The sequence below is a fragment of the Etheostoma cragini genome, chromosome 20 (assembly GCF_013103735.1).
Source record: "Etheostoma cragini isolate CJK2018 chromosome 20, CSU_Ecrag_1.0, whole genome shotgun sequence".
Classification (NCBI taxonomy): Eukaryota; Metazoa; Chordata; class Actinopteri; order Perciformes; family Percidae; genus Etheostoma; species Etheostoma cragini.
In genome coordinates, this window is record NC_048426.1 from 17,558,926 (window position 1) to 17,570,278 (window position 11,353).

The 11,353-nt window shown below is 40.0% G+C and overlaps 1 protein-coding gene across 2 annotated transcripts in view; it reads right to left on the minus strand.

The window, feature by feature from the left end:
- Positions 1–6,248, minus strand: part of LOC117935719 (interactor protein for cytohesin exchange factors 1-like) — an 8,677-nt gene extending 2,429 nt beyond the window's left edge. Inside the window, exons 1-9 of one of the 2 annotated variants that reach the window (XM_034858133.1) lie at positions 6,017–6,248; positions 4,005–4,058; positions 3,463–3,502; positions 2,807–2,976; positions 1,588–1,661; positions 1,245–1,316; positions 1,066–1,130; positions 747–871; positions 188–539 (exon numbers count right to left, since the gene is read on the minus strand). In XM_034858133.1, the coding sequence (XP_034714024.1) occupies positions 188–539; positions 747–871; positions 1,066–1,130; positions 1,245–1,316; positions 1,588–1,661; positions 2,807–2,976; positions 3,463–3,502; positions 4,005–4,058; positions 6,017–6,091 (1,027 nt within the window). In that variant the 5' untranslated portion in view covers positions 6,092–6,248. Of the gene's footprint in view, positions 1–187; positions 540–746; positions 872–1,065; positions 1,131–1,244; positions 1,317–1,587; positions 1,662–2,806; positions 2,977–3,462; positions 3,503–4,004; positions 4,059–4,852; positions 5,134–6,016 lie in introns of those variants that run through there. The other variant, XM_034858134.1, reaches the window with a different exon arrangement.
- Positions 6,249–11,353: the final 5,105 nt, after the last annotated feature.

The following is an 11,353-nucleotide window of genomic DNA, read 5'->3' on the forward strand; positions in this document are numbered from 1 at the left end:
TTGGAAAATGGCTGCAATGAAACAAAGAGTGAAAAATTTAAAGGGGTCTGAATACTTTCCGTACCCACTGTAAGTATATGCAGTTTCCTTTATTTGAAATTTGATCAACAACAAAACCAACTGTTTTAAAGTTTTTAAAGCATATAAGCCACAAAACCAATCAAAAAGGAGTAAAATATTGTCTCACCTTCATTTACGGCACCTGACACAACCTCTTGTAACACCCCCTCCGCAGCACGGCTTTTCTCACTGGATCCCGCTTCAGGAGGGTCCGGTTGAAGCAAGCCCTCCAACACCTGGGAGTCATCATTTTCTTCCGTTTCTTTTTGCGGAGGTTGATGTGAGTGTACTTGAACTGAGCACAGCACCGCTGTTTCCTCAGTGGGAGGGGAAGCCTGCGAGACCAGGTCCAACCAGGACTGCCGGTGCTTGGCAAGTGAGGACGTGGAGCTCTGTGATGTCATCGTACTGACGGGAGACGAGAGCGAACCGTTGGCTTCGCTGGGGACTGCGGAGGAGTAGGGGGGAGGAAGGGTACCCTGAACAACAAATGCACTATCGTCAGATCTAATACTGTACCATAAATTAAAAGTGGCTTTTGTTCAGTCGAATACGGCAATTTTATTACATATGGAAAGAAAAAAAATCTTGTACATTTTAAAACAAAATATACCAGCTCCACAAGAATAAACATAGATGTGACTGATGGTTTGGTGTCAACTGTTTGTAGAAGAGACATGACTGACCTGATGTGTGCTTCCAGGTGGACCGGACGCATCCACGGAGTCCCGCAGGGTTTGTTCACAGTATGGTGGAGGGGGAATCTCTGTGCTTTCAGCTTCTTCATGGTCACTGGCTTCACTATAACACTCTGCATCGCATCACACACACACAATACATATACGATCTTTAATTTGAATTAATCTATGCAGAGTAAGTGAAGTCTCATAAATTTAATTCCACAACCAATCCGATTCAATTAAAAAAAGCATTTTTTGTCAAGCTTAGAATAAGGCTGCTTTTCTTAGTTTTAGTAATACATTTCTGATTGACATGGATGCTCACCAACGGCAGTGCTTGGTTCTGTCGGCGCATAGTGAATTGCAGCTAGTCCAAGCTTATTCAACCATCTGAAAAAGAAAAAGAACCTTCAACTCAACAGCATTTGACAAAACGAGACAATATTTTTTCAAAAAATACCCTTTGAAAAATACATACAATGTTGTACTTTTATTTTGACTTACAAGTTCATCTCCTCGTGGCTCTCAGCAGCAAAATAGAACATCATGACGTGTGGGTGGCAAGCTTTGAACGCACTGCATGAGGAAAAGTAAACGGAAAGCCATTAAGACAGAATGAGAAAAAGTTTCTACTGGAATTTATGTAAACTTCAAATAAAACTCTATGTTTATTCTACTTTATTGACCATTTCTTAGATATTTTCGAGACTATACGCTTCCTTTCACTGGGATTAGGAGCACTTTCTATGTCATTCAGGTCCCACAATAGATATAGTTCACACCACTGATGGTGTGTCTTATCTGATTATCTGATTGAGATGAACTAGAAACTAAACTGTGAGCTTACTGTTTCTTCTTGCACTCTATGGCTCTGTCGATCATGAAGTTGGCGAGGTCAATGTAGCCTTCAGCCTTTTCCGCCTGCAACGCAGAGATTGAACAACAGTGAGCGTTACAAACAAAAGGAACCACCTCCTGACAATGACACCAACAGTTGAATTGCAGAAGGCTACTTCTTCTATTTTGTCCTGCCAAGCGAGGTTGACATGAGAGTAGATCTGATTGAGGTCATCCTGCCAGTAAAATCAAGCTTAGTGTCAGTTATATTTCTGTATGTAACAGAGTTGCATACAGGAAACACGGTGACACCGCTTGCCGGTTCCTGCAGTGACCGGCTAGCAGGGAGACAGCTGTGGCAGAAACAAGTATGACTCATCTGCTGCCCCGCATGCCTCACACAGTACACTGGTGACTCAATAAATGTTGTGTTAAAAAAGATTAATGCTGTATTAAGATTCAACGTAATTTGGTTATTATTCTATTTCTGTAATGCAAAAACTAATTTTCTTAAAAAGTACTAAGAATGGATGGATTACAAATGGATGGGTCCACAGTTTTTTGATTGATGGTTCAAAAGGTGCAAATGTTTCACAGCAGTACTTCATACGTATGTAAATACAATGCACTATTGCAAACTGTCCTGTTTTTAATTTTGAACACAATGATGGATATTGTTTATTACATTTTTTTAAACCACATTTTCTTTTTATCTTTCTTTCAGAACCTTGTATAGGAGAAACACATTTCCTCTTCTAGAAATATCTCCATTCACAATATTTTTTAATAATAATAATAATAATAATAATAATAATAATAATAATAACACCAAAAAAAATCAGTCAACAACATGATGTATTTGGTTTAAATGCATTTCATTGCTGAAAAGGTGTTTTGAATTTGAAAAAAACAAGAATATTGCAGCCTTATTTTCTTAAAGCACAGCCTAGAGAGAGGGAGGCGGAATACGTCAGAGCATTTCACAGCCTGGGGTAAAACTTACATAAATACCAGTGGAATACCACTTTGATTATAATATACTACAAAGTAAGGTAACCAGTACTAATTACGCAAATGAGAGTGTACACAAGTGAGCAAATCAGAAAGAGGACTTTACTTGTTTAGCATTTCTTTTGAGGAATTGTGTGTAGCTCAAGGTTTGCTAAGTGATGAGCCTTGACAGCAGTTGGACCCGTGTCTATTATAAATGGGTTCTGATGAATACTCACCAGCTGGTTGTTGTACCAGTAGAGAGCCGTCTTCTTCAGCACAAACCAGAACTTCTTCCATTTTATACCCAGGAAGCCTTTGCTCTCTTTCTTTCTGTACAGCCAGCCCTGGTGGTCTGGTTGACCCAGCTCTTTGACCGAGATTCGTCTTCTGCTCATCGTACCATTGCCTGTGCACAGAAAACACATGCACATTATTGCACTGAGACCTTCTTCCCTTTGTCCACAGAGAAGCAAAAGTATATCATTAGAGGAAACAAGAAGTTGCAGAGTCTAACATCGTAACACGATCAACAAAAACTTTTCCAGTTTCAATAACCAAATGAAGTCTAAAAATAACACTGGACAAACCCACACAGCATCCACGTTTCAAAAGGTGATATTCCACATTCAGCCTATCTTTTCTAGTTATGGATCAGCCTGGCGTAATTATTATTGATTATAGCATAAAAAACAGAACTCAAATTAGCTTCTAGGAAAAATCCAAGGCACAGAGAGACAAAATAGAGAACTGAACTGAACTAAAGAACTGAAGTCTGAAGCCCCCTGCACACACCAATTGCCCTGCCACTTCTCATACGCCCACAGAGGGTCCAAATTACAGTTGAGGGCACACACAGAGACAACGTGATGAGAGCTTAATGGTGACAACTTACTTCCTCGGGTCGTCTTCTTGGATTTGTGTCGGAGGGAGACCTTTGTGGAGGAGAGCAGAGGAGGCAAACGTTAGGTCAGCGGCAGTAGAGGAGAGGAACACAATATTTTTCTCCAGACCCCACAGCTAAGAAGAAGAGGCTGTCTGAAACATCCTGTTTCACACATAGTGTCACATGCATTTTCTCTCTATCTCTCCACATTAACACACCCCCACGCTGCTCTCTAACATCCTCCTCTGTGACTTGTGTCTTTGGCTTTGTTGCTCTCTACTCTCATTTTCTCTTAACTTTCAAATAAATAAATAAATAAATTCATACATAATAAAGTAAAACCCTTAGAGAAACCAAACTAGACAATAACCAGCTAAGCACCCGGTGGATTATAAATCCTTGATGCTATAAATACTTTAAATTGTCATCAAAAAATAGGAGAAGCAGAAGTTGTTTACCCATCAAAAATGATAGCAGGTTTCTATTTAACTGATGGCGAGAACAAGGCAACCTCTGCCTGTGTCAGACACAAAAAAGGAAGAAACACTTACAGGATTGTAGTCATCGGCAGCCATTGAAGGGGGCACTGATATGGGGAAGGCAGCCTGTTGAAAGAAACCAAAAGGTACACCTTATCCGCAGATGAGTAGGTTGACAGTATTACCTCCCACAGATAAATGGGCAGAAAATGATCATCAAACCTTCGCCCGAACATGACAAGAGGAAGTGATGTCATGGGCAAACAGCACAGACAATGTTTCTCAATTGTTTTCAGAGTGAAAAAGTGAGTAGAAACAGCACAAATATTCCTTCTATGGAAATAAATCAGTCTGAAAAAAGGTTGAAAACTTAAAAAGTTACTAGTCATGAACAGCACTGACTCACAGCTAGTGTCACAACTGCCACTGTCAGCAATTCAGCATATGACACATACCCTATCTAAAATTATTGATGATTAAAAGCTTCTTTGCAGTATCAAATAAAAAAACATAGCTTTTTAGCAGTGTCGAGAACAGTGCAATGTCTCAACCTAAATGACCAGTGACATGAAGGGTATTGAGAAATAGTTGCCATTATGGCCTAACTTCCTCTGCAAACTTAAGTTCCTTATTTTTAAAGGGACAAAGCTTCATAAGAGAAACAGAGGGAATATCAACGCCACACAATATCAAACACTTAACTAGCCATAATACAATACAGCAAAGATCTGGGTGTAATTTCACAGAAACCACCCATTATACTTTTGTGATTTTGGGATATTTCCCCAAAAGAGTCTATTTATCATTTAACATAGATAATTCAAGTCATGCTGCAGTTGCTTGCATTTAACCACTCACCACAAACTTAATCTACAAATGTCCACACTGAGAACAATAAAAGAAGAGAGGAAGACACATACCAGGTAAAACTTCCCTAATTAGCCCAAACACCACACAGGTAATACGTATTGTATCCTCTGTTACTCTAAAAGCTTACACAATGACAGCAAATCATATCCAACAGCTCTTATCTTAAACTCAACCGTTGTGTGCCAATGTATCATTGTATGCCTCTGTGTGTCTGTCTTTCACGACACAAATGCATCACAGTTTGTTTTCCGGGTTGTGAGTTAACTGGCTGTCTGTGGTAGCTAGATGACGATCACCACAGAAACCACAGTACATGTCTACTTACCGTGTGTGTGTGTGTGTGTGTGTGTGAAGTAACTTTAAGTTAGAGACTTCCGTTTATTAATTTGTAGATGCGAAAGGTTATGTGTAAGTTCCTGTTGGATTTTTTTGCAGTGGTGAAAGTGTATTTTTAGTTCTGAGATCCATTCTAAAGAAATTAATCGGATATTTCTGGCTTCATTTAGTTGGCAGCTATCTTCTAACCACATATACACCTAACTGTTTTCTTTTTTCCCCCACTTCAATGATAACAGAATAAAGTTAGCTTTACAAAACGAGTAGTAGGCCTAGGTAAGAACAGCATTATTAGGTGTATAAAATTAGTGTATCACATTTTTAGGTTGTGAATGTGAACTTTGGGCCAAATTGTGGTTGCTGCACCTATTTGTGAAACACTTACTCTTGGAATCTTATACAAAAAGAAAATAAACAAATAGCCTCGTCCTAACTATACAAAAAAGTAATTAAAACACATTTCACGAATCTAAAAATGGGTAAAAGGTGTGTAATTAAATATAACCGCTAACGTAAGGTTGCATCGTAGGTTCATTTAAATTAGCTTAGTTTACAAAAACCAAACACACGTTCTTTTTTAAAATGTTAAATACGTTTTTGTAGGCGTACAGGTTTTCTGTATTTATAAAAAAAAAATGAATCTGTAATTTAACCACTCAAACGGCACTTAAAATATCTGTCATTAACATTCAAATGCCGGAGTTATGCGAGTGAAAAACAACAACTTAAACCCGTAAAAATAGCCTGTAGTTTGTTCAGTGCCGTCATGTCACGTAGGCCTACATATGTTTTTCCAGTGGCCTAGGTAGCCACAAACATAGCCTGTGAGCAAATAAATTAGTTTTGGACATTTTAACAAATAAATAATGCTACTGTACCTGCCAGCATAACCTGAACGATTGTAGACTGGTCCGAAAGCTCTGCACAAAGTCTGCCCAAACCTTGGCGAGCATGTCGGAAAAGAACAAAGAAGAATTTCAAAGAAAGCTCGGCTGGTTTCAGGAGAGTTCAGGACCTCTCTGGGTGTTACCCTCCTTCTTCACCTGAAAGGGGGTAACACCCAAATTCAAATTCGAGTGACTGGAATTGTGATGGCACTTTTATTTTTTAAGTTAAATGCAGCAACGACTTTATACCTATTGATGCATCGTTATTGTATTGTGAAGTGCTCGCAGTTCATATTTATGACCACTAGGCGTCGCTAAGTTACCACTATGTAACAGACTCGCGAGCCACCAAAACAGTGGCAAAAACATTCAGGGCATATAGAGCCATGCAATGTAGTGGCGAATAAATTGAGGATTCACTTTTTGTTTTACTCTTTAAAAACGAATTGTTTGTGTTCGCTTCACAGAGTGACTAACAATGAATAAGTTTAATGTCACGTATCACTAATGTGTAGTGTTATGGCCAGGACCCAGCTGGATGGATGCTACGAAACTATTTCTTTTCTTTAATTGCTTTGAGACAAATTCACAAAAGACACTATTGTTTCCTTTAGAAATAAGGAGAAAATTAGTGTTTCCCTTTAAGAGTCCACTCATGGTCCTGGGAAGATGTGGCCTGGCTATCAACACCCTTGACTGGGTTTGTAGCCATAACATCAATGCTCAAGCTGTATCTGTTCATAAGCCTGGATGTCCTGGTTCTATGTTGGCCTGTGCTGGGATGGCGGTAAACCAGCAGACACATTCTTGAGTCCTGCATTATTATAGTCTCCATTTCATGTCTGCCTAAATAGACAAAGGCCTCTTCTCTCTTTCCACTTGCTATTGCACTTCAGCGAGTGAAATGAAGTGACTATGAAGAGACCCCCTCCCTTTATATCTCCCACATTCTCACACTGTAGCTTCCTCTTTGCCTCCCCTCCCATTTCTCACCCTATCATTCACATCCATATCAATAACTCCCTTGTGTTACCCCTAAACCCCCAAAGCATCCCCTTTAACATTTCAATTAAATGTGTTGAATTAAATAAAGGATTTCAACACAATTCACACCCTTCTTGTTTCTGTGATGAAGGAAGAAGCCTCAGCATGTCACTTTAGGGTGATTTAAAGGGGCATTTCGCTGAAGCTGTGTTTGGGTGGAAGTGAGGTAATTTTGCCTGCGACTCATGTCAAAGCCCTGAAGGATTCACGGGAATGCAAATTGGTCACACCATTGTAGCGCTCAATCTCCCATCCCGATCCATGCTGAGAATTGTCACAGCACTTAGCTAATGCCCCCCCCCACACACACAGTTTCTGTGTGTGTGTGTGTGTGTGTGTGTATCTGTCTGTGATGGAGATGATGAGAGAGGGGGGCCCACCCAACAGAGTGGCTATTATTCAGCACGGGAATCTCACACAGTGCAAAGGGGGAAGGGTGCAGGGTTGAAATGATATCCAATTCTTGTTTGCTCAGATTGATGTCACTGCTCGTCCCTCACTTGCTGTTGGTAGTAACTGCCCAGTTGCCCTGGCACTGTTCACCACCACATCAGTTTAGATCAGGCTACATGTGCTCACTGAGTCATCATAGCTCTAAATGCATTGAATGACAGTTAATAAGGATTTGGCATGAATTTGTTTTCTTCTATGCATCAATGTATCTGTCCAGGTGTGCACATAAATAATCCAAAGGAAACAAAGCAGTAATTAAAGGACTCCTGTATTCCTCCTTCTATGCTGTATAGACGCTGACAGGGGGGTCAAGGTTTTCTTGTTTGGTGCAACAACAAGTTGCCATTGGACCATAAATCTGTACACATTTAATTTGTTCACATGCCACTACAGACTAGATGCCTAATCCATCTGACTCTTGTGGAGGTGCATGTATGTGCCACTACAGGATTGACAGTGACTCATGGTAGGCTACTACTGCGGTATCTGGTCTCTATGTGTGTGTGCAAAGAGATCATTAGTTTACGTCTGTGGTCATTTCATTTTTTACATCTGCCACAGACGATAGATGCTGGATCAATTTCCACTTGCAGCACATGATGAGGATCAAGACAAAGAGTCTACAGCCATGCTAGCAGCTCTGCGAGAAACAGCTTTAAGCTGACTGCTAATGCCAGTATGCTAACATGCTCAGGGTGACAATATGTTGTCGTTTAGCATGTTTACCATGTTTGCCGTCTTAATTTATTGGGATAACATTTGCTCATTAGCACCAAACGCAAAGCAAAGCTGTTCCTGATATTATTGCCAGTAGTTTTCTAGGTATTGGTAACCTTAAGCTAATAAAAATACTGCAAGATGAAATGTTAAGGAATCACCAAAGTTATTAAGATTTATTTCAAGGGCAACATTAATATGAATATCTAATTTCATGACAATTCAGCCAATAGCTGGTGAGGCAATCTAGTCTGGACCAAGGTGGAGGAGTGACTGACAGTCAGGCATTGCCACCCATAGAGCCTCGCCACTAGCATGGTCAAAAAAGGAAGAGTTTTAGCCGCCTGGGTAGCTCACCTGGGAGAGCATGCGTCTATATACAGAGGTTTACTCCTGGACCCCAACCTGTGACCCTTTGCTGCATGTCATTCCCCCCCTCTCTCTCCCCCCTTTGCATGTTTTCAGCTGTCCTATAAATGAAGGCCTAAAATGCCCTAAATAATCAAAAAAAAAAAAAAGGTAGAGTTTTGATTCAGACTGACAGAGGCCTTATCCTCATTTAAGACCTGCATGTTGCATTGCTGTATGCTGGTCTGGTGGTTTGTGTGTGACGGCGCAAAAGAAAAGTGTGTATGTTGTCATATCTGTATGTGAAATGTAATGGGCCTGTAATTGAGGCACTCCATTTCACATCCGCCTCCCAAGGCCAGTGGCATTCCTCACAGAGTACTAACTCAGTCACTTGCACATACACACATTCTTTCATTAGCAGGATTGAAAGCATTTTCTTTCCAACACAATACACTTACTGCTTGAGAGAAGGACCAGGATCGTATTTGGGGTTGATTATACCTGAAAGAACAAATTACAGACAGTAAAAGTCAACACTTTAAGCTAAACAGTAAAGCTGATGTCAAGCAGTACCAAGACGCTTCATGTAGTTGTCAAACTTTAGATCAGACATAAGTGTGGACATTTCCAACACATACTGTACATATTGCTTCCCAGCCATGATTTTTATCTAAGTTCTAATCCAACTCATAAAACAGATCCCATGGAGAAAGTTTAGGAGATGGCATTTAGTTGGTGTACCAGTGGTTCTGATAATGCATTTGGCAACCAGCGACAGCAGCATGGTTAGACACAAAAGTTGTTCACAAGGCTCAAAATACATGATTTTTCCTAAACCGGGCCTCTCCCTGCAATTTTAGGGTATGAAATTGTCTCTTGTTTTCCTGCCTTTCAATTGCTAACATTTTTGGTGCTCTCCTCCTCCTGTCGTCCATCAATCTTCATGTCTTTGTCTCCTCCTTAAATTAATAGTTTGTTAAAGGAAATACAATACTTTTGCAGGTATTGCAACTTCAAATACTTCTGTAGACACACTCTCCCACCCCCACATTCTGTTCCCCCTTTTTTGTAGATAACCAAATTGATGGTTTTGACAGATGACATAGGAATCAACTTGATGCACCATCACATTTTGTGCTTTGTCATCAGGAAAAAAATAGTTGGTTTTTAATGGATCAACACGCCAAAATTAATATGACAGTTGATTAAATTTGCTGTCAATCAAATTCCATTGCCTGCATTAGTGTCACACGTTTATAAACCTCCACCAACGATGAGTCAACTGCAAGATGTACAGTAGCATCTCTCTATACATTCTAAATGTGAGTAATGTGTTTTGATCGAGCGTGTGACAAACACGGATGCCGTGTATTTGTGTGCGGCTCTTAGAATAGAATCTGCTTGGGAGGGCGGGGGGGTATTGTGCAAGGCATTTTAGTCATCGATCATGGTGTTAATGTAGGGGGGGGAGTCACACATCTTCAGGCCCTACATCCAAGTCTTGAGGAGATACAGGGGCCACGTATGAGGAACCAGAGGAACAGCAATTCTCGGATGACGTCAAATTTAGCAGTAGGATGTGGATATTTATAGTTGGAAGCGCAGAAGAATCCAGATTTGTCATAACAGTGACATTTCTAAAGATTCTGCAGCATGTGAAGGTGTCTAGTGGGTGGATGTGTAAGGATGGACATATTGGAGTGTGGGGGACATGTTAAAACATCTTGCATATTGGAGAGATAACAATGTCTCAAAAAACAAATAGAATTTCAATAAAAAGCTAATAAATAATTTTCATTCAAAATGAGTGAAAAGGTTGGTACTGCTTCAACATAATTACCATAATTTATCAGCAGAGGTTCGCTAAAGTTGATATTACTCAACTTTTGTACTTATTCTAGACTTTTAAATACTAAGCATAACTCACAAAGCATATTTGAGGATTCTTTGCTCAGAGTATATAGGGAAGACTATTAGGGAATAATTGTTTGTTTATTTTTGATTGTCAGGTTGAAGTAGAGCAGAGATACTTTGTCTAGGAAATTGGTTCTAAACATGTTGTAGTTCCTAAAAGCCACAGGTACAAAGATGATTTATTACTGGTATACCGTCACACATGGAGACTAACACCCTACAGCTGTCCCCATCTGTTTATCTGTCTCTCTCTGTGACCTGTATGAATCTCCGCCTGGTTGTCTTTGGGATATTTTCCCTGATCATAAAAGCAGCTCACCCACTGACCCTGCACCCTGTGGCTTGTTTTAAAAAGATTCCACGGCCAGCCCACTGTCACTCCCTGTAGGAAAATTAGACCCACCCTGGTGTTATGTTTCTCATTTGGCCTATAGACTATGCACACGGTGCTTGTATGAGTGAGTGAGTGAGTGAGTGAGTGAGAAACTCACCGGTTGAGGAAGTCACTGCTAGAGTGCCAGTCAGGTCCCTGAGATACATAAAGATTCACGTGTTAACGCATGTTGGAGATGGAGTCAACTATTCTGGTGTAGTTGCTCTGAAAGCCTTAGTTCAAGTGTGATACATACAAACATACCCTCAAAGCGGCTGTTGATCAATGCTCATTTAAGGTTATTTTGGTGTATTTGCCTATAGTCATCCAACATATGACTTTGTGTGGTAATACTTAGATGTTTACGGTACAAGTGCATAAACTCATATTGTGGCCGGCAAAATTATAAACAAATTTAACAGTATGTGATTTGAATCTCTATTACAAACTATTTTTTGGAAGTCTCTTTCAGAATA